The 27,082-nt window shown below is 49.2% G+C and overlaps 1 protein-coding gene across 1 annotated transcript in view; it reads right to left on the bottom strand.

The window, feature by feature from the left end:
• The window catches only part of AAK1 (AP2 associated kinase 1), a gene marked incomplete at its 5' end in the record, with an annotated part of 79,659 nt that overhangs the window by 17,779 nt on the left and 34,798 nt on the right, over window positions 1-27,082 (bottom strand). The window contains 12 exons of the mRNA XM_084273977.1: window positions 10,422-10,517; window positions 11,753-11,869; window positions 12,240-12,397; window positions 12,979-13,208; window positions 16,066-16,275; window positions 16,975-17,255; window positions 17,798-17,952; window positions 19,398-19,477; window positions 20,413-20,516; window positions 22,056-22,188; window positions 24,552-24,633; window positions 26,644-26,765. Coding sequence (XP_084130103.1) covers window positions 10,422-10,517; window positions 11,753-11,869; window positions 12,240-12,397; window positions 12,979-13,208; window positions 16,066-16,275; window positions 16,975-17,255; window positions 17,798-17,952; window positions 19,398-19,477; window positions 20,413-20,516; window positions 22,056-22,188; window positions 24,552-24,633; window positions 26,644-26,765 — 1,768 coding nt within the window. The remainder of the gene's footprint in view (window positions 1-10,421; window positions 10,518-11,752; window positions 11,870-12,239; window positions 12,398-12,978; window positions 13,209-16,065; window positions 16,276-16,974; window positions 17,256-17,797; window positions 17,953-19,397; window positions 19,478-20,412; window positions 20,517-22,055; window positions 22,189-24,551; window positions 24,634-26,643; window positions 26,766-27,082) is intronic.

Genomic DNA, 27,082 nt, shown 5'->3' with positions numbered 1-27,082 from the left:
TTCTTTAGGGCCCTAAATAAATACTAAACTAACCTACCAGCTTGGGCACCTACTCATCAAGAGCAGGACAAATTCTCCTTCCCATTAAAAACTTCACAAGCCAACACTCCAAAGCAGCTGGGAGGGTGAGGAAACCTAAAGCACAACCCAAGAGGCAGCTGTTACACCATCAAGGGCCTGAGGAAGGTCAACCAAAAAGCAAAACCCGATGGGAACAGCAGCCCCAAACATACTTGAACCCTTCCCATGTCTATGAGGACAAAGAAAATGCACCCTGACTGCAGAGGGACCATCCACAGCTCCTGGGAAGCACAACAAGAGGCTTTCTCCTTGGATGATCAGAGAGCCCAGGAGCAAGGGCTTGGTGTTGATGCTATTGAAAAGAGGGCTAAGAAGGATGGGACTGATTATAGCACGTTGGGAAGGGACATCACAACAGACTTGGGGATAAGAGGGCAAGGAACACGTGCCTCCTGGAAGTGGTAAGGCAGCAGGTACCCACCCAGGGTCCAGCTGTTACACAGTGGTTTAACTCAGTTAATCCAGAGAACAAGGCACAGGACACAACTGGGGGAGAACTTAATGGATTATCTATGAGATGGGCAGTTCCAGATTGGGTTTGGCTCCCCCTTTGAGATGAAGTCTGTCAGCTATGAAGTGACACACGTGTACACTGTGAGCATGTTCGTGTTTCAGAGCCTGAGGCTGAAGATGCTCCTTTCAAAGCAGAGTGTTACAGAAAGCCCATCTGCCAACACTCAGCTCTCCAGGACACTTGCATCAACCTCTCTCTTCAAACCCATTTATGGCCCCATTTCCAAGTGCCTGGCTCCTTGTAGGCTCCCTCCAACCTTTCCTTTCCAAGCATTTCTCATTGCTGCAGGTTTGCCACGTAACACCATGGAACTGCCTCTTGGTCAGGTATCAGAAAGCTGCCTAGTGAGCTCAGTCACACTGTTTAAACACACAAAAATTAGGAGAGTAAATGTGGTGGCATTCTCCCTACATGACAGACGTGCCTCCTGTCCCCTGGGCTCAGCTAGGTTTATGGAAAGCTGTAGACTGCCCAGGTTTGGTTTATTTTATTACTTGTCTGAAGATCTACTTCCTCATTTCCTTCATCAGTGGTGCTGCTCTGCCAACACTGCCACAGGCCCCCAGTGTACCTCTTTGTGTGGGATTAAAAGGAACTTTATCCTTTTTGTGTGAAGCTGAGAAGTTCAACAGAAACAAGATCATGTATGGGGGAATGGCTAAGGAGATACAGGAGTAACAAAAATCTGATGTGTCTGTCTGTTCTGAGGCCTCACAGTTCATTTCACAGAATCATAGAATCACAGAATCACAGGGGTTGGAAGGGACCTCCAGAGATCACTGAGTCCAACCCCCTGCCAAAGCAGCTCCCTAGGACAGGGCACACAGGTCGGTGTCCAGACGGGGCTGGAATCTCTCCAGAGAAGGAGACTCCACACCCCCTGGGCAGCCTTTCCCAGGGCTCCCTCACCCTCACTGGGAAGAAGTTCTTCTGCAGATTGGTTTCTGTGTTGTTGCATCTTGCACTAACCTGTAGGAAAAGAGATAAAGCAACCACTGTTCCTTTACTTTAAGCAGTGAGGAAATTCACGTTCAACGGGGTGCACAGGAGAAGTTAGTGAAAGCAGGGTAGCTGGCAGGAATATCTCCTCCCCAAGAGCTGGGCTTGCACTCTTTAGCACAACACACTTAAAGAGACACATCCTAGAGGAAGTTTTTCTGAATCCTCAGCAGACATTGAAGCCCAAGACGACTACAGCACCTTTGCAGAGGCAAATCAACCCAGCCCTGAGCCCCTGCTTCACCGTAGTCCCCACATCAGCACCAGTAAGTCGGGGATGGTATCTCCTGCACACTGGACTGTTTCCCTGCACACGATCATTAAGCAGTCTGATTACACTCAGAGCTTGAAAGAAAGAAGCCTGTCCTGACACCCAACTGTATTTCTGGGTCCTGCTACCCAGGGAATTCTCTAGCAGAAGTTGAATTTTAATTTCCAGGAGAAGATGAGGTGGTGAGAAGCCAGCAACAGCGGTTATTTTGATGAGTAAGAAATGCAGCAGAGCAAGAAGAGGAAAGGCTGGGCTAAGGAGCCTCCTTTCTGCTAGCTGGACAAACACAACAGCTCCAAGTCATGTGCATGGCAAGTGACTGTCGACACTGAACAGACTCTGCCAATGAAGCAAACGACACGCAGCACGTAGCTGCTGTTAGCAGGAGGAGATAAAGGCTCCAGCTTCGGGTATGAACTTCCCCAGAACACCCTCTCCCCATCTGCCATCCCCTTAGCAAAGATCCTCTGCTGGAGGAAAACCAAGAGAGATGTTTTGCCACTATCAGCACAGGTTTCTTTTGAGTCTCTGGGCCTGTGGGCACACAATCACAAGCTGCGTTTCAGATGCGGTCACGATGGCAAAGGAAATCAGTTACACAGCAAACAGCAATGGAACAAGAAATAAAGAAATAGAAACTTCCAGGCTGCAGTTTCAGGGCCCACTGCAACTACTTAGGTGCATGTCTAGAGCTCAGACTGGAGCCTGAGAGGACAAAACACATTCTGAATCCACCACGCAGTTAAATTCAGGGTTATAAAGCTTCAGAGATCCTTCTGCTTCCAGCACAACAGGCATTCCCAGATTATTCATGTGCAGATGTACAAACAAGCCCAAGGATAAACAAGGTTAAGAAAACGTGACCAATGCAAAGATATTTTCTATCATTCAGCTCTGACAGGCTCCCAGGAAGGGCTTTTATCACACTCCAGCTGAGAAGCACATGCTTTATTTAATCAATACCTGCATTCCCATGTCTCTTGGAAGCATCCTCTTCCCCAGACAGCCTACCAAAAGTCTGCCTGTACTTTCCAGGTCATCAGGAAAGCGAGTTTGATCCAGGTTTGGGATTGATCTGACCACTGGCATTTTATTTTCCATCAAGTTTTGACTTTGGCTCATTTTCAGTCTGGACAGGGTGGATGCTGCAGCTGCAAGGATGCTGGCTGAGTCAGCAAGGCTCATCAGCAAGCCTTAAGAAGGTGTTTTAGCTTAAAAGCATGCAGGAGGATTACAAAGTGCCCTAACAACTCTTTCCAGAGCTAAAGCCCAGCCACACAGCACAGCCTTCAGGGGAACATTCACTTCCTCCCCCAGTTCCCAGCTCCTCACAGTAAGAAGTGACCCACTGTCTCCTATCGCAGTCAGAGTAAGCAAAACACGCTGCAGAAGCAGCACAGAGCCTGGAGCTAAGGGCTCTCTGAGGCATCACCAAATGGCAGGTGTTGGCAGCTCCAGAGACTGGAAAACCAAATCACTTCCTCAGGAGAGAAAGCAAGAGCCTTCCCTCTGATGTGCACCAACACAAAGGGGAAGAAATGCTATTCAGCATCAGCAGAATGAACTCTGGATTCCTACCACGGGGTGAGAGAGCAAGTTCAAACCCCATGTGTGGGTTGAGGAGCACAGCTTTGGACAATCCAGTGAGAAAGCTTTGACCTTTTTCTAGATCCCTTCTTGCCTAACACATGCATAAACCTGATTTTTGAGATTTCCAATTAGTCAGACTGCAGAGATTCTGTAACACCACCACTGCCAGAGGCTGTAAGTTGGCACGCTGCAGTTATCCTTGGCGATACGAGGGATGCGCAGGAAGCATTTTAAGGAGGATTAGAGTTTCAGGGGGGGAAAAATATATATAAATCAAAAGATGAGGGAGACAAATGGGGTTTTAGTTGGAGCAGGCAATTAGAAAGAATACAGATTCCTGAGAAACTTGCAAGTTAAAAAGGGAACGGAGAGCAAAAGTCTGCCATAGAGTGGTAACACGCTGAACAACCAAGATGCAACAACCACCCAAAACATCTCCAAGCCAAATAAGTGCACCAGCCAGGCACTGCACACAGCAAGAAGGTTACTCACTCGTGTACTGTGGAGGAATAGCAAAAAGAAAGACAACTCAACAGAGCACACAGCAGAGGCCTTTTCTTCGGATGTCAACTGAGAAAGAAAGAGAAGGTTGTAAAAGTCCTGCCAAGTCAACTGCGCTGCGAGTGGGAGGAGAGATTACTGAGGTGGGGGTGGATTAGTCACTGGGAAGATTCCTGCCTATTGATTAACCCAGGAGTAAAAATTGAAGGAAGCCCTGCACCTTATTTGGCAACAGAGGACTGAGTAATCAAGGACTTTAATTTTCCTAATGGAGTCTGTGTGAAACGAATTGTTTCTGATACAGCAACAAAGGGAGAAGAAAACACAGCAATGGGCAGGATTTCAATACACTGGCACCAGAGTCTGTAAACACCATAGGGAACAGCAGGACAGCATTTAATGGTGGCTCCTTAAGAGATCAGAACCAAGCAGTTTTAGTTTAACTTTCAAGACCTCCAATATTTGTAAAACACTCTCTTGCATCAAACCCAAAACCCAGACAAACCCCACCAGGAACTAATTTACACTCATCTCCTTGGGCTTTCAGCAGTCCATTGGCTTTGTTACTCCAAATCATCAAAACACCACATTGTATTACCAGTTCCTAACACACCAATTAATTCACTGAGTTACTAGATGAGTGGTTCCTCTTTTGCATTTTCCCAACTCAGGATGTAAATTGTGCAGCAACACCTACTTGTGCATGTCCCTAACTACTCTACCCCAACACATCATCACGGTACAAACACAAGGTCTCCTTAGAAATAGAGTTTTACAGTTGTTACCAAGTCCCTGACGTAGGTGGGCATACAGTTATCTTCTCAAATTATGGGCTTGGGATATAAATTACACTGATTAAAAATATTTCATCAAGTATTTTGTGCCAAAAAAAGAAAATCAAAAAAGCCCTCCTGTGTTAGTAATAGCAGTGCTGTTAAAGCAACTGCACTTACGTGTTCTGACAGGGATGTCAAGGATTTGAGTCCTGGCTCATGTTTCCAGGTGCTAGAAACTGTCAGCTTCAGCTATCTGATCCAAATTCTTCCCCATTTCCAGGTCTCCCATCGCTGGGACAGCCTGACACTCACCTCCAGCTCTCAGCGCTGCTTTAGCAGCCCTAAAGATGCACCTGTCTCCCAGCTGCAGCTACGCTGCTGAGTTACTACAGGGAGTAAATAGCAGCGTAAAGTCACAAAGAATAATCTGTTCTGTTTTGGAAGGGGGCAAAAAAACCCCTCACAATGGAGTGAGTGTTGCACAGACAGCACTGCACTTGGTAGTGACGTGGAGAGGCTGCTACCACCACCACCCTGCGCACACCCGGGCTCAGCCCGCACATGGATGGGGCAGCGCAGTCTGTGGCATGGGGGAGTTTGTTCTCCATCCAGGAACAGAGAGGAGCAGAGCTTCTTCTCAGCTCCTACACCTTGGTGCTGCTGCTCAACACCTTCTCGCTTGCTCTGCTGCCAAGGACTCACTCCCACCACCTCATCTCTGCTCTGGTGCGGAGAGGATCAGCCAGGATGACTGATAGCAGGGAGAGCAACGTTTGTCTGGAACTAGAACAAGGAGAAGGCACCCCTGTCCCACCCATAACCAGCCAGAAAGGACTATTTTTGGCAGTCTCAGAGGGCATTTCACTAGGGCCACCCTTTGCTTACTCCAAAGCTTGTTTGTCTGAGCAGATGCTTCTAGAGTCCAGAGGATGTCTGGAGAGCGTGGGGGACTTCATCAGGACAGCACTCCAACACCCAACGAGAGACAGGGGCTGAAGCTCTTGGTCCAACCTCTCATGAATTACTTGTTCAATGCAGGTTTTGGGGAGTGAGCCCCACATCCACTCAAGCCAACAAAAATGAAGCCCAAAGCAACAGAACCTACTGTGTGTAAGGGGGTAAAACCTCCACACTTGGGACTGTTCCCAGAGCGAAGCCTCCGCAGCAGAGGGAAAGATCCACCTGGAACCTTCCTAACTCAGTTTGAATTTCAGGTCTCCAGAATACCCCGTGCAAAATGTAACCTCCTGTGCTTGTAGGAGCTGAATTCACACTGACAGACATTAAGTAGCCACACGTAGCAGAGAAATGGCCCCTCTGATCAAGTGCTCCATTATAATTAATCCACAGTGAAGCCTCCACTAAGCTTATTAAGAAGAACTTGGCTCACTTGCCTAATCATGCACAAGGAAAAATCTTTTCAGCATGAATATTTAATTCTCCCTTATTTTAACAGATGTTTTGCCATATTTTTACATCCCTCTTGCCAGCTCCTCTTACAAGTTACAATCCCATTAAGAACTGCAGACATTATGAGCTGGAGAATGAGAAATACACTGAAAACTCCTTCCACTTCCACTTGATTCTTGGCTCTTCTATAGGGTGCTACATTCTCTCTTCTCTAGAAGCCCTTACTGAGAAGGTATCACATCTCCAGCCCCATGATCCACACAAACAGGATGGAGATAGTCTGCTAGAACCTGCTGTCTGAGCTTTATGTTAGTTGTAAATATTCAACTGACCACACAGAACCAAACCCTACAAGCAAACAGTGACACAAAGCCATGTTTGTTGGCTGTAGCTCCACAGCAGTGTGCTGCTCCATTTGAACATGTTTGGGCTGTCTCAGGATGCACCCTACAGCTATTTGTTGTGGGTTAAGCCTCTCTTCCTTCTTCCTTGGGAGTCTGTGATACAATAGGCTCATCTGTCCTGAGTATACAGAGGAAATGTGGGAAAGTCCAAGGTCTCTGGCCAAATTTCAAGTGATGTTGAGGCTGGAGAAGCCTCACAGAGACCTGGACAGATCAGAGAGCTGGGCAGTCACCAACAGCATGATGTTTAACAAGGGCAAGTGCCAGATTGTGCCCCTGGGAAGGGGCAGCCCTGGCTGCACACCCAGCCCAGGGGATCAGGTGCTGGAGGATGGCCGTGCCAAAAGGGATTTGGGGGTCTTGGTCAACAGAAAGTTACCCATGAACCAGGAGGGCCAACTGTATCCCAGGGTAGGTTTGGGTGCCACAGGACAAGAGGGACACAAAACTACTGGAGAGTGTCCAGAGCAGGGCAATGAGGATGGGGAAGGGTCTGGAGGGGAAGGTTCCTGAGGAGAGGCTGAAGTCTCTGGGGTTTGTTCAGCCTGGAGAAGGGGAGGCTGAGGGGAGACCTCATGGGGTCTGTGGCTTCCTGACAAGGGGAGCGAAGGGGCAGCGCTGATCTCTCTCCTCTCTTTGGGGACCAGGGATGGAACTCCAGGGAACAGTGTGAAGCTGCACCAGGGGAGGTTTAGGCTGGGTGTCAGGAAGAGGTTCTGTGCTGAGAGGGGGGTCAGGCACTGGCACAGGCTCCCCAGGGAAGGGGTCACAGCATCGAGCTGGGCTGAGGGCAAGAGGCATCTGGACGATGCACTCAGTGCCTGACTGGGCTGTGTGGAGCCAGGGGCTGGACTGATGGTCCTTACGGGTCCCTTCCAGCACAGAAGAGACTTGGAGATTCTATGATGCCACCTGCACCCTGAGGTATCAACAAAAGGAGCGAGTTTGTGGCTTAAGCAAAAAAAAAAGCAGAGCAGCTGAGCTGTCAGCCAGACCCTTCACAGGGTCAGAGAGCAGGAAGCCAATAAAACTGTCTGTGTACAACAAATGGGGAAAATCCCAACTCAAACCCTCACTCACACCCATACCAAAAGTGTTCCTGAACACCACTGCTCCTGTAAGTGAGGGGGAAAGGCTCCTGCTGGTACATCTGACAGGGCTGTGCACACTCCCAGTCTATAAAAAGACAGAGGCAGAATGTTTTCAAAGCAGAGAGACTCAGGATCAGGGTTTCCTCAGAAATACAAATACTCCAAACAGAAAGTAAATATTTAGAAAGCATTCAAAAGAAATTCAGCTGCTGCTGCACAACGGGAAGGCAGCTTTGAGATGAGCAACAGGAGATGCTGATGTACCACAGGAGGAAAGTCAATCCCAGCTCAGCTAACCCAAGGGGCTCACCTTGAAAATCACCTTCCACATACAAGCTGGCACATCCCTCATGTCCAAGAGGGACAGAGGGACATGTCCAGAGGTCCACATCCCTCTGCTTGCTATGGGGATGTTTCTGCACAGGTAATGCAGACATGGAAGAACAAAGACCCTCTGTTCTGCACGACAGAGACTGAAAACCTGAGTGCAAATTCAGGGGTTTTACCTGTTCTATTGAGTTTACCAGCACATACAACCTCTCTTGGTTTTCAAAGCTAAGGACAAGTGTGTAGCTTGGGCCCTTGAAAATATTCAGGACTCCTGGACTCACATTTTATCATAAAAAACAAAACACTTTAAAAACAACCCCCAAACCAACAGAGGTGTCATTGCAGGAAGCCAAAGCAAGCCACATCTCCTGCACACTCCTGCCTCCCAAGGAAGGAGATCCACAGAGCTCAGGAGGGTCAGACACATGCAGCTGCTGTGGTTTTGCCCCAGCTGAGCACCATGCAGTTACTCACTGGCTTCTCCTGCACAGGGAGGGGGGGAAAATGGGGGAAGGAAAAAAGGGAAGACAAAGGCAAACCTGGTGGGTCAGGATAAGGTCAGTTTTCTGGGACAGCAGGGAGAAAGAACAGTAACAGGACTTCACAGCAAACTACTCCAATGTGGTGAGACACAAGGCAGTTCCTCACCACACAACTCAGACCCCACAGATCAGAGCAGACCCAAAGCTGGACTGTCCCCAAACTGCACATCCAGGAGCTGTGCTCTCCTCCCCACCAGCCTGATCTGTGCTGAGCATGACCTCATGGTATGGAGTAGCCCTTTGACCAGTTTGGGTCACTTGTCCTGGCTGTGTCCCCACCTGGGTGGCCCCCACCTTCTCGCTAGCAGGGCAGCGTGAGAAGCTGAAGAGTCCTTGAGTGCTTGGTAACAACTAAGACACCCCTGTGTTATCAGCACCACTCTCATCCCAACTCCCAGGACTCCCACACACAGCGCTGCACCAGCTGCTACAGAGAGAATTAACTCCATCCTAGCCAAACACAGGGCAGAATCCAAGGCAGAGATGAGCCAAAGAAGGTTTAGCACCTGCCTGCAAAGATCCACAACTGGTCAGGGAGAGACCTGTGTGACAAACAATCTGGCATCATAAAAACTACTGCTAGCTCTGACTTATTTTGCACCCAAGGTCAGGGCTGAACAGCAATTTCTCTGCAGGGGTTTCAGTGCTATAAAGAAGTTCAGAGCTCCTGCAGCTCAGGCTGGGACAGCTGCTTCGTGTGGTTGGGCTGTATCAAAGTGCAACAGGGACCAACGAAAACAACTGCCCTGGTGGCACTTCCACAAGGTGTGGAAAGGAACTGCAGTCACCTGCCTTCTGTGGGTTGTGGGGTTTTGAAGTCAGCTGGGCAGGTCTTGGAAAAGCACTTGGCCATGGGAGAAAGGCTCTGAGTTCTGCTTCTGTTCTCAAAGCGCAGTGTTATGGAGTAAAATCCCTTTAGAATCAACACACACTTCTCACACTCTTTGAGCATCAGCCAGGAGGAAAAAAGTTGCACAAAGTTACCAGAAAATTATTATTTCCCTCTCTGAATTGCTCAACTTTCCATGGAAAGATGCCATCTTTACAAGCAGATCCCTTTGAAGCTTGGGTCAACCCACCAGTGATCCACAGCTTGAGCTGAGGACAAGGGTGAGAGTTACAACTAGCACTTCTCCTCTGAGCTGGGACCCATCACACACAGTCACCAGAGAGCTTAGAAAAACTCCAAGACAACCCCCCCTACACACATTCCCATATTCCAAATCCCACTGATTTGCAAATAAGCTTCTTTAGCACTTATATAATCTTGTGCTAAAAAGTGTTGGCTGCTGCAGTGAGAAATGTGAGTGCAGGAAAGGCTGTTGAGTAGCACTGCAACGTAAATGGAAATAAGCTACCAACTGCACTAGGAAATTGTGCCAAACCTGAAAAGGTTACATGGTAACTTGTGCTTTGAGAAGCACAACTTCTCTGCAATAGACCTTGGGAGCCAAAGAACCACAAAGTCTTACAGGAAAATAAAAGTAAGAGTAATTAAAACTACCATTTAAAAGTCAGAAACCAATTTGGAAATGGCTCAGGTCAGAACAGGCAATTACCCACTGATTATTTTTGGCTTTGAATACCAAACCCTTAAAGGCACCGACATTGTTGGCATCAGAACTGATAGGATAACCCAAGGGTCTGCCAGGAAAACCAGTGGCTCTTCCACTCAGCCCAGCTCCTGGGGCTCTGCCCAGCTCCAGCACCACTCTGGGATGCAACGGCAGAAACCCCACTGATGACATTCCACATCACCACTGCCACCCAGTTCAGCAGAGCGCTCAGCACCACTGGCTGTGGCCCAGCACACTGGGTGTGCCTAGAAATAAACCTGGAAGATTCAGAGCACAAGAAGAGAAGACAGATTTCCACACACACACACCCCTTCCATAAACTCAATTCCAGTTACCTGGTGTGTCGGATAGTGGGAGAGGAATGAAAGGATCAGGCACAGTCAGAAGAGGAGGGCTATTGTCCAAACTCAGAATGTCTTTTGTTTTTTCAGCTGGTACCAGGGAGAAAGGAGGCAGAGTGAAACAGGGAAGAGAGAACAGCAGAAAGCATTGAGCAAAATCCCAGCACAGGTATTAGAGTCCAAGCTACAGCCTCACAACACCACCACACTCAAAAACCCCAACTGTTATCACCACGTAGCTCAACCAACACAGTTTAACCCCCAGGTCTCAAAACATTCCTTGAGGGGGGAGTACAAAAGATGGGATGCCCTAACAACAGGACACACGCCCTGGTGGGCCTCTGACTGGGAGAAAACATACAGCATCTTGCATCACACAGGCTGGTGTCTATAAGGAAAGGGCTGGAAGTGCCCAGCTTGTTGTCAGCAGCAAGAGAGTTTGCAAGACACCTTCCTACACCAAACCACCAGGCAGGGGAGTCAAGGGGCACGTTTTAAAGACAACTGCTGGAAGAACTGGACGTGGTATGACATCCAGAAAGCCCAGACCATGGTCCTGCATCTCAGGCTCTGCAGAAGGTACATTACAGCTGGATCTGGAGCTGCTGCTACTCAACATCATTCCACGAAGGCTCATGGGACATCATAAAGGGTTCACCAGGCAGTGAACATCTAGAACGTCTCTGAGGCTGGGGGACTTGGGACTTTTTAGCCCAGAGGAGACTGAGGGGGGGGAATCTTATCAATGCTGATAAATCCTTGAGGGGTGGGGTTGGGAGGATGGGTCAAGTCTGCGTTCAGTGGTGTCCAGGGACAGGACACAGGGCCATGGGCACAGACTGGAGCAGAGGAAGTCCCACCTAACCCTGAGGAGGAACTTCTTTGCTGGGAGGGTGTTGTACAACCCCTGCTCCACTCCTCCTTCATACAGCCCAAACAGCTACAGGAGAGGAAAGCCCTCCCTGCCTGACCAGAGCCCGATTCCCTTATTGCACCCTACCTATTTCACTTCTAACCACGAGCTGCAGGAACTTCAACACGTTAAGAAGCTGAATGGAACCCTTTAGGTTCACAAGAAGTTTCCTCCATCACCAAAAGCCTCACTTCTGCCTACAGATGGCACATCCCACCCCTGCTACCCAACTGTGACCAGTATACCTGCCATTCCTCACCTTCCCTTTTTACTGGAGGACCAACCCTATCCTAGCATTCTCAGTGCTTGAGCTTATGTTATTTCTCCTGTTAAAGAGGCAATGACAAAGAGCTGCTGTTCTTCTGCAGTGCTGTCCAGGGCACTGCCCTGTAGGACACATTCAGAGACTCACCTGGTCCAGCAGTGAAGGAAGAACCACCAAACGCATCAGGCTGGGCTGCAGATGAAGCCGGTTGGAAACCTGGAATCAGGTTCTCTGTGGAACTGCCCATCTTTTCTGGAGCTTTCCCTGAAAAGCCAGATGCAGATTTAGGAGAAAAGCTTCCAGTCTGAAGACCTACCTAGATTTTTAGGACACTATTTCATTACACCACTTCAGCCCCTTCCTCCAAATCGTAACTTGCAGATGAAGCAGAGTTTAAACTGCCACTTCTGCAAGCAGCTGGTCAAGGCTGCTTTAAAAGCAGTTAGTACCTCTGAGGATCAGGCCCATTGCATTGCAATTGCTCAGTGAAGAGGACAGGGACTGAGAAGGAAAATCAGAAGGATTTAGCCCTTACAGCCACAACAATATGGGAGCACCCCAGAAGCACCTGACAGAAAGCATCATCATCTCATGCCATCTTCTGTGAGGTAGGAAACCACCTCCATGAACCTACCATCACCCAGCTTTGCAAAGTCCTTGTTCAGCAGCTCCTCAGCTGTGAGTTTGGAGAAGTTATCATCATCAAATGGATTCCACGTGGAGACATCGGGCGGGTTATAGACATTCTGCTGTGAGGTCCGTGGAGAACCCGAGGGTGTGGTGGAAGCAGATCTGGATACAACCATCCCAACCAAACAACAGTTATTAATAACCCTCCTGAAACCCTCTGGCCAGCACTATGAGCTGGTCCAAACTACCACATTGTAATTACTTCCTACTTAAAAAACACTCAGCACGAGTTACTGTACTCACATGCCTGGAGGGCTGGGACCAGTTACCCATAGCTAGTCGTGATCTGGTTGAGCATCCTCATGCCAGGAATTAAAACAAGCCCCACACACACCCCATTTGAAACAGCTTTCTGCAGCACCCACCTGTCTGTGGACATGGGATGAGTGCCCCAGCTTAGAACAAGCATCAAGCACACACCAGGGCTACTGGTGGGACAGCTGAAATGACACCAGCTTTTGTGACCATGAGGAAGGTCACCTTGACTTAGCTTAGCACTCAGGAGGACTTCTGCCCTGGGGATGTTTTTCAGGAGCTTCCTGCCAAGCCCTCAGCTGTAGCCTTGGGAAGGTGAGGACTCATTTAGACCAAAGAGTTTGCTGCCTACTTCAACTCGGCTCTCTGAAGAGCCTGCTCTACCCCATCCCTCCACACCCTGTGACACCAAGTGAGCAGGCACCTACTTGGACTTGTTGAGACTGGCTTCAGCAGCAGCTGCCTGCAGGAGCTGGGTTGACTTGCTGGCAGGAACCCCAAAAACCGCACTGTGGGTGACGTCGCTCAGAATCCTCCTGTGTCCCGCACGCTGCGTCTTGGGGGAGGACGGAGGGGTGAGAGAGCCCAGCTTCTGCCCTTGCACTGCTGGGGGGGGTGTAGTTTGAGGTTTTTGCTGTTGCCTCATTTGCCCCTGCACCTAGGAGAGAAAATAAAGCAGCATGTCCTTGTTCCTGAACAACGTGATGAACACACAGCCGTGTGCTGCTGGCTCTGACCTTCGAGTCATGAACTGGGGGGAGTCCAGAGGGAGAGAAAACAAACAGGAGGGAATGTGCTGGGCTACAGGATTTCAGGATTGGTGCAAATGCACAAGCAGAGACTTTTCCCCCTTTCTGTGGTGCAGCTCTGGAGGCAAAGCTTCTATTGGTGCTGGATGGTCTCAAACTTCAGAGAGAAGAGGCCCTTAAAGAGGCTGAGAACCAGGGCAGAGGTAAAAAAGGAAAGGGGATCACATTATATTGTGCAGGAGTCTTCTCAGGTGGATACATGGAGTGAGGGGAGGTGAAGAGCAGATAATGTCCAACTGGGGACAAATCCCTGAGGGAACACAGGCCCTCTACTGAAATTCTGTGCAAGAAGCTTTCTTAGATTTCTCTCAGGGAAGAGAAAAAGACATAAAAATAAAGCAAGGCCCACAGGAGCAGCATTTGTCATTAAAATCCAGAGGACAAAACCAGGCACCTTACCAGGTGTAAGCCAAGATAGCCCAGCTACAAACCCTTTGGACATTTCAAGGGGTTTCAACTGATCCCCTCAGTTTCTTCCCAAATGTTTCCATTCCCTCAGTCTGGTGTTGAGCTCTCAAACCCATACATCCCTGGAACACTGTTTCCTAGTGATCACCATCAATGTCACCTCCAATTATGAGATTTTTTTAATAAAACCTGTCAGTGAATTATTGTGGTTGGATTTAAAGCAGGAAAACCAGGACACACAGAGCAGAAAGCTGTGCATGTCACTTCCACCAGGTGGATACTGGCTCCCTGTTCCCCTCCCCGTATCATCCCAGGCCGTTTTCAACCAAAGGAAGACAGATGAAAGACTTGGGAAGACCTAAGAGGGCAGCAAGAACAAGAAGTTAGATACCCAGTGAGCTCCTAACTCTGGTGGGGACAAGGCAAACAAGCAGTTAGCTGTCTTGTTTTTCACCTGGCATTTCTGGGCAGATTAATTCACCATGGGTGAGAAGCAAGCTGACCTGCCTGCTTCTAATGCACCCACCTTACGTCTCACTATTGAGGTCACTGCAGAACAGTACATCTGGTGCTGAGAAATAAAAGGGTAGTGCCAAAACCTCCACAGGAATGAATGCAGAGCTTATTAAACTGAAGTCTTGCAATGTGAAAAGGTTTTGACAGGTCCTGGCTTGGTATCTTCTGCTCAGAGGCTCTGCTCTCAGAGACTATGTCCCAGGTTCTTCTTTTAAATGAGCCAGCCACCAATTTTTCCCCTCCTGGTTGCTGCAGGAGTGGAAGTGGCCAGACATGGCCATTCTGATCAGCCATCCAAGGCTGGTGTAGTAAAATTAAGACTGTTTGGTGCTAGTGAATCACAGCAAAGCTCTTTAAAGATGCACTCCAAACCTACATCTCAGGCATTTCTCCTCTCAAAGGGACAGGGAACAGTGGGTGCCATCCAAGACCTGCCCGCACGTACTGAACATCTCCCACCAGTTTGAATCAACTGGCTTTGCCCCAGGTCATTCAGCAAGTCAGTAGCAAGACTGGGACCACAAGAGCTCCAAGCTCCACCCACACTAATGACCAGCTTAGCACTGAACAGTGATAGAAAAGCCAAAGGGGATGAATTTGACAGAGCCTTGAGATGCATCAGAGAGCAAAGCAAACACCACTTCCCTGGCATTGCTCTGGTCACTGCGTTATGGAGTTTATTAGCCAAATTAATTCCTGGTGGCACTTCAAAGGAAGCATATTCAAGAGATGAGTTAGGTCCCTAATGACTGGCAGCTCATGACTAAGCAGCACAAGCTGACCCCAAGCTGGGACTCAGACACCGTGTCCTGGAAGCGCTTTGTTACCCGCTACAGTTTGATCACACACACAGCCTGGCACAGCAAAGCAACAGGCAGCCTCCTCTCAGCCAGTGCCTACACGTGCTGCTTTCTCTCCAAGGCACCACTAGAGTTTATGGACATCCCTTTGAGCTCTCAAAAACAAGCAAAAGCAGATGGGGCTGCCCAGGAACGAAAGCAAAAGCCACAGCTTCCTCCCAGCTGTACTGCAGAGATGCTTTGGCAATGGGGCTCCTGCCCTCTGGTCCAGCTTCCCTTTAATGCTGCAGAGAGCTGGCTACCTCCCTGCTGCAGCCAGCCACGTTTCCCATTAAGTAAAGAGCATTTATTTTGGATACACATTCAGATGATTAGTATACTGGATGCTTTACTTAGTTTTTTTTTTTATGGTGCTTTGAAAAAGTCTCCTTCCCATAGTATTCATTAAAGTAAATTTACCCCAGTCCCAGAAGCAGCCAGGAGGGCTGCTGGCACCTTCCTCCGCATCGGAGCTCTGAATATGAGAGGGAAGTTTTCCAAACAAGCAGGGATATGAAGTAGTTCTGCTGCTCATCCTGATGTATTAAGCACATTTTTTAGAGGAGATTATCACGTGTCTTCTAAGGCAGCGCGACAGGGGAGGCATCAAGAGAGGCTGCATTAAGCAGCTACTTAGATTTTTCTCATCTGCTTTCTACTCATCACCTGCTCATCCCAAGAGCACAGCTCCAGGGTCCAGCGACCCACTGGAAAGAGCAGCCAAACACTCTTCTGAGGCAGCAGCATCAGTGCTGACATCTGCCCCGCATCAGTGCTGACATCTACCCCACAGTCATAAGGATTCAGCAGCTCCTGGAGCACCTGTAAACTGGGTGCTCTGGCTCCAAAAAGCCAATTGCCCAGGCCAGGGTGTTCCTTGGCAGGAGAGCACTTACCAGTGCCCCAAACCCCACTGCCCTGTTCCTTCCCACAAAGCTCTTACCGCTTGCTCCTGTGGGGGTGCTGGCTGGGCCGTGCTCTGCTGGGCCTGGGGCTGTGGCTGCACTGGGGCTGCTTGTTTTTGCTGAGCTGCTGCTACTGCTGTCTTCTGCTGCATTGCTGCCTGCTGGGCCATCATCTGCTGCTGCTGCTGCTGGTAATAGTTCTGCATCAGCTGCTGCTGCGCTGGAGCTCCTTGCTGCATCACTGGGAACTGGAAAACAATCAGTTGTTGAGCTGCTTGTTGTGTGGCTGGGAACCAGGGTACCACCACCAGAATTCAAGACCAGCCACAAGAACAGCCACAGCCACTGCAAGCAGCAAAGCAGGAACAGGCTGCACGGCTTGGAGACGCTCTGTGATGGGAAACAGCCTTCTGCTCTGCCCCCAGGGCTGCTCTGTGTTACACCTGCCCAAACAGGGCTCCCAGGACAGAGACCACCCTGCACTCCCAAACTCCCTTCTCCACTTTTTATCCTGGGATAGGACACTTACAGTCCCTTTGCTCCCTCTGTTAAATATGCTTTAGTGGGGATCAGTACAGCTATAAACACCTCAGTTCAGCAGACAAGTCTCATCCAGACACCTCGTCTAACACATCATGTGTTCACATGCCTCCTCACCATTGCAGAAAACAGACCAGAATCCTACACTCCAGGTGTCTTCATGTCACCAAGAGAGCAGAAGAGAAATTGTTCCCCTCTGCTCCTCAGTTGAGCACTGATTTTAAGACCCTGAAATACTCGGAGCTGTAAAGCCTTAACCAGCACTGCTTATTTCACCTTTGTAGATGCCAGCCTTGCATTCTATGCATTCTTTAGGCATAGAAAAATGCCTAAAAACTGCACCTCTCCCCCCAAAACCAGGGCAAAGATGCAGCCGTGGAGGCCACGGGAAGTGTGCGCCAACCTACCTGCTGAGCTTGCATCATCTGCTGCTGCTGCTGGTAATACGCAGCCTGTTGTTGCTGCTGCTGCTGCAGAAGCTGCTGCTTCAAGAAGAGCTGCTGTTGATGCTGAGGTGTTGCTTGGGGCTGAGTAGAAGGGACCTGGGGCTGCACCTGGGAGGCTTGCTGTGCAGCCGGCGCCTGCTTGGCTTGAGGCTGTGCCGGAGGCTGTTGAGGTGCTGCTTTTTGCTGGGGGACACTTGCAGGGAGCGAAGGCTGAGCACCACCCAGGGCAGCAGGTCCTGCAACTTGTAGGGAAGAATAAAATAAATATATACAGAAGTTTACAAAGATGATTAAGGGTCTAGAGCATCTCCCCAGTGAGGAAAGGCTGAGTGAGCTGGGGCTGTTCAGCCTGGAGAGAAGACGACTAAGGGGGGATCTGATCGATGGTTATCAGTATCTGAAGTGTGGGATGCAGGGGGGAATGGGCAGCCCCTTTTCAGTGTCTGTGGGGACAGGACAAGGGGCAATGGCTGCAAGTTGGAGCATAGGAAGTTCCATACCAACATGTGGAAGAACTTTCCACAGTGAGGGTGAGGGAGCCCTGGGACAGGCTGCCCAGGGGGTGTGGAGTCTCCTTCTCTGGAGAGATTCCAGCCCTGTCTGGACACCGCCCTGTGTGCCCTGTCCTAGGGAGCTGCTTTGGCAGGGGGTTGGACCCCATGGGCTCTCAAGGTCCCTTCCAACCCCTACAGTTCTGTGATTCTATGGAACAGAGACCTGTTAGGTCAAGGTGCACCCCAGCCCTGTGGCACACAGAGCTCAGCAGGAGGGAACAGCGTCTCACCTTGCGGCTGAATGGCTGCCTGAGCAGTGGGTCTCTTCCGAGGCGTCAGGGCTGGCTGGATGGGTAAAATCCCAGGGTTGGGTTGTGTCTGCCCTGCTTTAGGTCTCTGGCGGGGTGCTATGGAAGTTTCTGTCGTAGGGATGGGATCTGTCAGCCTATGAGATAAGGTAAGGAATAAGTGGAAGAGCAGGAAGATCACAGCCTTTGTTAGCCTGAGAGTTGGAGCACGCAACACAGTTAAGGGTTTAAAAACCCTCCCCACTTCAGCAGTACACAACTGATAAAGGAGAAACACTTGTGGGCATCCAGACACACACATCAACTCTTCCCAGAAAGCTGCCAGCACTGCAAAACTTAACAGATGCAACGATTAACCCAACGCTCTGACTCGGGCTGCTCTGCCAGTCGTGGCATCTTCTCCTGCTGGACAGCTGGAACTTGTCAAAATCACTCAACTCATTCAAATATTTGCTACAACATACTGTTTAAATCCACTACAGAGTTCTGGATGAGCAGATGAAGGGCATCACGAATTAGCTTAAGAGCAGCTGGTACCTTTGGGCAGAGTTGTCTGACTTGCTATTTTTAGAAGCACCTCAACTTCAGCACATCTACCCCCAGACTCAGGTCAGGAGACCTCTTAGTATTTACTGAGTTTCACAACTGCAGAGCAACAGCCAAGCACAGCCAGACCCTACCCTGCCCTTCTGCAGATACATTTGCTTGTTGGATATCAAGTTATCATAGCAAAATGAGGGAAACTGTGCTCAATCATCAAAGAAGCAGACTCCTGGGGCTGACAGGCAGGAGGAGAGATGCCCTGCTTCAGAGTCAGAGTCAGAGAAGACTGCTGGGTTTGGAGTGCCCACTGCTGTTCTGCTCACTTGGCAGTAAAATAAGGTACAAGTTTTGTCCAACTAAATTGCTACATCTCTGTTACAGTACTGTAAGCAGAGCAAGCAGCAGCAGGAGAGGAGAAAAAACCCCACAGTGGTTTCCCCACTAATTTGGGCTCTTCATACAGAGATCACTTGGGCTTTCACATCCCCACCCCATGAGAAGAAACTACAGGACTCCTGCAGAAGTCACAGCAATTTCATCCTGGGTTAGGTTATCATCTGCCCAGGGTCAAACTCAAAACAGCAACAGCTCCCAGCACGGTTTCTCAGCAGATCTGTGTTCTTTGGGCCACTTCCAGGCCCTGCTGCAGTCTCTCTCCTCCTGACTTTGCTCTCAGGTACTCTGGGTTCTGCCTCCGGATGGATGACACAGTAGATTCATCTAAGTGCACGAACTTCAAGCGCTGCTGTCAAGCCATGTCTTCAGTACAAAAAGCCTAGCTGTTGAGTCATGCTGAGTAGCACCCAAGCCCTGCTCCCCACCCCCCCCCAATGCAGAAAAATTTCCCCTAATATCTGCATTTTCTGCCTTGCAGATCAATGGTTATTTATGTCGTTGAAGCAAAAGCCTCAGGACTGCGGTGTTTGCCTCCCTGTACAAATATAAACCCACAAGGAAACTGCTAAATATACCCAACACCCTTCCTGATAAACAACAGAAAGACCAGAGAGAGGGCTGAGGGTGATGCAGATGCTGTTACCTGGCCTTAGGTTGACTCTTCTTTGCAGCAGCTTCACTTGCTTTAACCGGGTCTGGGAGTTTAGCAGGGATTGGAGAGTTCTGCAGGTCCCAAAGACACAGAAATTTGTATTTTGAAGACAGAAATAATTTGCAAAAGCATCACAATGAAATGGGGAGATTGGGGGATCCCCCAAATAATTATTCCTCATCCTGGACAAACTGCCTAATGTCAGCATTGTGAGAAGACAGCAGTTTGGGAGAGGGGCAAAAAACAAAGGTTGGGCTTTTTGGCTTGTTTACTACATGTGGAATCTGAACATTAAAGCTTCACAGCACAACCTGGGTGTGTTTTATAAGACAGCCTGGGGCCAGGAGCAGCAGTACTTATTAATACTGCTCTAAAAAGTTACAAGCATAATAGTACCAGAACCATGTCTTATTCATATGGGCCACAAATAACCACCTGAACTGGAGGCAGGGGAAATAAATGGGTTTCTTCTTACCTGGAAACCACGAAATAAAAGTGTCACAGGTGTCTGTAACACCCTAAGAAAATACTTGTCAGCTCTATTTTTCAACTAAGTCTCTAAAGACACACTAAGGCAGTGCAGATGGTCAGGTAAGGGCTGATGGAGCTCAAATGCAAGTGGGCCAGGCCCAGCACACAACCACTACCTTTAAAACCAGCAGCTGCACAAATTACACACGCTGGGATGAGTGTGCCTGGGAATCAAATCTGTTCCACAAGCATGGCCTCATTTTCCACATTCACATGCACAAGATCTCTTGGTTGGCCTCACATGGTAACTGGGTGAGGAGGTAAATCAGGGACAAACAAGACAGGAAACAAAACTCTGGTTCCTGCCCCCGATAAAAAAAGCCCAAAGAACACTGCTAATTACTAAAAATATATCCTCCTCATTATAGAACCAGGGAACAACTGACAGAATACAACCAAATGCTCAACATGCAGCAATGACCACCCCAGCCTCCTCACACAATGCCCAACACCAGTCCACTCCCTCACTACTCACCTGGACGTTCTGGACTGGGCATTCCTTCTTTGCCAATTTGAATGCAAAGTAGGAGACCTGATAAATATCAGGTCTCTTATCAGGGTCTGGCTCAAGCATATACCCTGTAAAAGATGGAGATGCCACTATCAGAGGAACAGAACAAGCAGATTCACACGAGATGTTTACGGTGGAGCTACTTTTGGTATAAGCCAAGGCTGCCCCAAGTCTTTTGGAGCATCCAGTTGATGATCAGCAGGGCTGAGCTGATCCTCAGGGTGAGAGAAGAAGGGACAAGACAGACAGGATGTATTTTCCAATACAGCCACAAACGATTTTGGGCAACCTTGTGTAGGCCTGGAGGTTGGTGGCCCTGCCTGTGGCAGGGGGATTGGAGCTCTATGATCCTTGGGGTTCCTTCCAACCCATGCCATTCTATGACTATGTTTCTATGATTTGTAGCTGCTATCAAAGGCTCTAGGGCAAGGAGGGGAAATTCAGCCTGACTTTTACACTTCCAGCTGAACCTGTGGGATGAGAGTTTGATCCAAGTGTGGTTGTCAGCGGGGCAGGAAGACCGGCCAGCCGCCTGTACCACCACCTTAGCATAAGAAAACACCAGGCTGCTTGGCAAACACAGCCAACTCTGTGTTAGTCAAGACTGTGGCTAGGAAAAGAATTTAAAGAAAAAAAAATAAATCAAATGCTGTGCTGCAAACAAGAGCTGCCCCAGCTTTGCCAAGAGGAGAGCATTGTACCCTTAATTACACATTCACTCCAGTCAGTGGGTTATTTATAAATCATTGCAGTTCTCTTTCTCAATTCACAGAAGATGAATTCTTATCACCAGCCTAAGTCACTGTGGTTCTTTTCAGTTCCTTATCCAAACAGATTTATTACTGGAGAAATACGTTTCTGCATAAATAGGCTTATTGTGCAAGTTTCTGTAGGACTCTTGAACCAAATGGTTGTCTGTTTTCCTTGCCTTTCCACTGAGTTCGCTGCAGCCCAGCTAAACAGAAATCTCTTCATCATCATTTCTTTCCAAGAGTGATCTCCTAAGCTACTACAGGATCGCTTTGTGTGCCCCGTGTGCAAGCAAGACTCTCAAAAGAGGAGAAACACAGAATCACAAGTTTGGAAAAGACCTTTAAACATCATCAAGTCCAACCATTCCCATCCTAAGCTAAACCAGATCCTTAAGTACCTCATCTAGCCTTTTTTTTAAACACTTCCAGGGAAGTTTACACTCCCTGGGCAGCCTGTGCCACAGCCCCACAACCCTTCCAGGGAAGAACTTTCCCTCCCATCTGCTCTGACCCTGCCCTGGGGCAGCTTGAGCCCATTGCCTCTTGTCCCTTCTCCTGTCCCCTGGCTGAAGAGACCATCACCCACCTCTCTGCACCCTCCTGGCAGGGCAGGGGAGGTGGGGAGAAGGTCTCCTCTCAGCCTCCTCTTCTCCAGGCTCAACACCCCCAGCTCCCTCAGCCGCTCCTCAGAGGATTTGCCCTCCAGCCCCTTCCCCAGCCTGGTTGCCCTTCTCTGGACTCGCTCCAGGGCCTCAATGTCAACACCAATGTGGGAGCAGAAGCTCAAAACACCTCTGGCCTTTTTTTTGCCTTTTTAGTCCTGCAGAAGATTCCACCAGGGTGGGGGACACTCACGGATGAGGCAGTGCATGTCCTGCGAGTGCCGAGAGTTATCCGGAATGGTGAAGTTGCCGTCGCAGATCGCCACCTGACTCTCCCCAAAGGGCAAGGTGAAGTAGCACAGCTTGTACAGCAAACAGCCCAGGGCCTGGGGAGACAGAGCAGAGCACAGGGTTTAACAAGCAGGAGTGAAGCAGGGAACGGTACAATCCAAACAGGGATGGATGACAGGGGGAGAGCGCTCTGAGCTTATTCTGCTACAGGGGCCCTGCACAATGCCAAGCCTGCATTCAACATCCTGCCATCACTTGAAAACCAGCACAGCTACGTGGGAAGATAAATATGTGAAATCTCTCCCTGACTGGCTGAGATACTGTAACCCAGGGGATGGCGTGAGCGCTGTCACACACCCCACAGCTCTGCACAGCACAACCCTTGGAGTTGGTAAAGGGGCAACACCTGTTTCTGCCATGTACTGGAAGGAAAAAGCAAATTAATGGCAAAAATCAATGGTAACCATCATCATTAATGCATTTATTCTGACAAAGAAAAGCTTGGAAATGTTTGGAATTCAGTTCAAGCAACCTTTCAACTGTTAGAAATAGATACACAGTGGTAAGGCTGCAGGCTGCTAGGCTGGATCACCCCTCCATCTATCTCCATGCTGCTTATGACAGTGAGAACCACCACCCATTTCAAAAGAAGACTCCAAGATTTGCACAAAGGGCTGATTATGAAACACTCCCCCCACCACCGAGGGGAGAGGGGGAAACGTTTCCTAATCCGAAGCGACTCATCATCAGCTTCTATCATCTGTCACAGGATTGCACAATTAAATTGTCCTCTTGTCAAGAACAACCTTGAGACTGAAGGAAAGGGAGGTTCCAAGCAGGACAAGCATTGCATCAGGCCCTGAAGCTGAGGCCCCCCTGCACACACCACCACACGCTCGTTTGGAAACACTCAGCGGGTCACTCGAGCAGGATTCTTTCCATGCCAGGAAGGAGAGAGCTGCTGGAGCCTTTGGATCTCCCTCTTTCCACATTATCACAAGGAGTGTAAATCCAAGGTCTTCCTCTGGCTGCCTTCAAGGCCCTGACAAGCTTTTCCAGCTGTGACCTTCTCACTCCAGGTCTCTTGAGTGACCTGGCACTGGTGCAGAGATGGGTTCTACAGCCTCCCACTCAACCCAGAGGAGCTGCTGCATTCCTGACTCCAAGCTGAGCACATGGGGAAGGACTGAGGACTCCAGGGCAACAAGGATGGGGAAGGGTCTGGAGGGGAAGGCTCACAAGGAGAGGCTGAAGGTCCTGGGGATGTTCAGCCTGGAGAAGAGAAGGCTGAGGGGAGATCTCATTGGGTCTGTGACTTCCTGACAAGGGGAGCAAAGGGACAGCGCCGATCTCTCTCCTCTCTTTGGGGACCAGGGATGGAACCCCAAGGAACAGCATGAAGCTGCCAGGGGAGGTTTAGGCTTGGTGTCAGGAAGAGGTTCTGTAACTGAGAGGGGAGTTAGGCACTGGAACAAGCTCCCCAGGGAAGGGGTCACAGCCCCAAGCTGGGCTGAGGACAAGAGGTGCTTGGACGATGTGCTCAGTGCCAGCTCTGACTGGGCTGTGTGGAGCCAGGGGTTGGACTGATGGCCCTTATGGGTCCCTTCCAGCTCAGGAGATTCTAGGATTCTGTGACTCTTCCCAGCAGATGTCATGCCAACAAATATGCTGAAACAGAGCTATGGAGGATATATTAAAAAACTCTCCTTAAGACTGCTTCTGCCTTGTTACTTCCTAGCTCAGGGCTTCAGAAACCACACAGACATGCTCCAAATGACCATTTTAAGCACACCCCATTTGCTGAATTGCCACTACAAACAGCATCGAGGTGTTTTTTTTCCCCCATCTCTCTCCCAGCTAAAGAGAAGCCTTCCATCCTCCATCAGGTTAGCCAGTAACAAATTACACCAACAGTTCCATGAAAAGCATGGCAAGATTGCACCAGTCATTAGAAACAGCAGCACAACAGCTTGGTCTTGGGCCAGATTTGACAACTCAGCCCTGGGTTGCACTGTCCATACTACTGCTTCTGAGGGAGGGGCTGTTTTTCTCAGTTTTCTATTCAATTCTGACCAGTAACTTTGACTTTACATTCTTGGAACCAACCCAGGCACAAGTCACAACACAATTTTCTATTTTAACTCCAAAAAAAACCAAATCAGGTTTGCAGTGTTCAACCCTGGAATTTCCTACTTAATTAGATAATAGCATGCAATAAGCACACATGCATTTTATCCCCAAAACACCCTGCTCAGCAGCAACTCAAACAGCAAGCAGAGGAACTCCTGTATTCAGAAACTGTCCAGTCTCTTATGGAAACCAGGTTAGCCCCAGCCAGGAAGTTACCCTGTTATTATGGTAACAGAAAAGCAAAGTAATAGCAAAAATAAAGGGTAACCCATCATCAAGATGCTGTTGCAGCCTGGCTGTGTGATGTTGAGCAGGTTTATGTACATACCCATATGTCTGCTTTTGTAGTAATCAGCTTGCCACTGTAGAGGTTGACCATTTCTGGCGCTCTGTAGGATAACGTAGTGTACCTAGAGCAGAAACATCTATCAGTGAGTCTGAATCAGCCATCAGATCACAGAATCACAGAACACAGATTCACAGGGGTTGGAAGGGGCCTCCAGAGCCCATCGGGTCCAACCCCCTGCTAAAGCAGGGTCCCTGAGACAGGTCACACAGGTCGGCGTCCAGACGGGGCTGGAATCTCTCCAGAGAGGGAGACCCCACACCCCCTGGGCAGCCTGTCCCAGGGCTCCCTCACCAGGAAGAAGTTCTTCCCCAGATTGGTGTGGAACTCCCTGTACTCCAACTCGAGGCCATTGCCCCTTGTCCTGTCCCCACAGACACTGAGAAGAGGCTGGACATTTCCCCGTGTCCCACACTTGAGATTTATAAACATTAATAAGATCCCCTCTTAACCTTCTTTTCTCCAGGCTGAACAGCCTCAGTTCATTCAGCCTATCCCTACAGGAGAGATGCTCCAGTCCTTTAATCATCTTCATAGCCCTCCACTGGACCCTTTCCAGGAGATCTCAGATAGTCCCCCCATGGCCCAAGCCTGGTGCAGCTGGTTCAAGTGCCCACAGTGCATCATGTCATAGCATCAGGCTGGTGCAGCCCTGCACCACCACTCCCCCACGCAGCATGGCCATGCTGTCACCAGCCAAGCATTTTCACTGTGTCCCATCTCCCAACAATTCAGAACTCCCTCTTGCCCTAATCATTTCAGGGAATGGGGTGCTAAGGATGAGCTGTTTTGCCACACACCTCAGCAATAAAGTATTAACCCCTGCAAACTGCTGGGTGGAACCAAAGCAGGGAGCAAGATCCTTTCTCAAGCAGGCAACTGGCTCACAGAACAGTATGGTCATTTTAAACCCAGAAACATTCAAGGATTCAGAGTGTTAACAAGGTCAGTAGCCCAGTGTCCTCTGTGATGTCCTCACTGCTGAGGCTTCGGCCAACTGTATTACAAGGATTTTAACTGGATACGTGGCTCCCAGTAACTAGGCTTCCACGCCAGGACTCCTGCTCAGAGTCACTGTAAGCAAGGGAAAGGTTATTTCATAGCTCAAACTACATCTGAGATCTGCCTTGTTTTAAAACCAATCACTACAAATAGGAAATCTTATTGTAAGAGCCCTTAAACTGTGTCCTGGTTTCCAGCTTCTCTGTCAGGTGGGCTATCATCTCTGCCAGGGCACCTCGCACGCTGTTCAACCTTGATCACAAGAAAGTGCTGCCAGAAGGCAAAGTTTCTGCAGGGTTGTTAATAAGTGTACAGCTAGGGCATTCCAGAGGGACTGTGAAGCCAGACTAGGAGGGCTCAAAAGCCTCCAGTTGAACCACTCTAGGAAATCCATGCTGGTGTAACTGAAGCCTAATGAAAAGGAGACATCTGCACACATTTCTAACATGCTGTTTTCTAGCCAGAATGTTCTATTAACAGAACTGGAGAGTCTGCAATGGTGATGATATTAAAACTTAAGACCCAGAGTCTGCTCTATTCCTGATCCAGGTCCTACTAAGGAGCTAAGTACCCTCTTTAAGAGCATCAAGGTGCACCTAGTTGCTGCCACTACAGCTGGTCCTGCACCAAGCAAGAGAAGGAGCCAAACACCTCAAGGTCCTCACAGTTTTTGAGGAGCTGAGGCAATAGGCCACACATTCCCTTAGTCACTGCAAGGATTTATGACAAGGGGCTCGTGGAGGACAGGGATTTTGTCACCTGCTGTACTGCAGTTCAAAGAAGCAGAGACAGATGAGGGACAGAGACAGACAGACCTCACAGGTAACAGAGCGTGTCACTACCTCAAAGTGGACTTGCATTAGGACACCCAAGTCTTTCAATTCCAAAGCAATTACATCAAGGTCAATTTATGGCTTCACCTTCCCCCAGGCACCTTTTTACCTGCAGCACACACCTCTGTTCTCCTGCATCTGCTGCAACAAGCCCAGGTAAAACTTGGTCCTGGCACATGAAAAAAAAAAAAAACCTTTCAAAGAGAAATTTAAGAGTTGAAAAGGAAAAGCACACTTACTTTTTGATCTCCTCCTCTACTGCATTCACCCCTTCTGTCTGAGGGTTCTGGAACTTGTTAGTAGCGCTTCCAAAGTCGCAGAGGACGTAGTGGCCACGATCGTGCAGCAGGATGTTTTCAACCTACAAGTACCACAGACAAAGGCAGAATCGCTCAGACAAAAAAAAACCCATTTGTTTTCTTCAGATGAGCCAGGGATTTCAGTGCCTGCAGGCACCTCTGGCATGGAAGTGTAATAGGACAGCAAAGAAAATGCCCATCAAACCTCGGCCACATCTCCTGTAATAGAAGTCAAGTTGCAGAATCATAGCTCCAATGCTGCCTTCCTTGCTGCCAGCTCTCTCTTCTCCTCCCTGCAGGCCTTGCCTCTAAGACTGCTACTTGCTTCAGGACAAGGACTGTGTCCCAGTGTCCTGAGTGCTGCTACGACCCACAGTCT

Source organism: Gallinula chloropus, assembly GCF_964237585.1.
Source record: "Gallinula chloropus genome assembly, chromosome: 21".
Taxonomy (NCBI): domain Eukaryota; kingdom Metazoa; phylum Chordata; class Aves; order Gruiformes; family Rallidae; genus Gallinula; species Gallinula chloropus.
The sequence above is the reverse complement of the archived record's forward strand: the minus strand, read 5'-3'. Positions and strand labels throughout refer to the sequence as shown.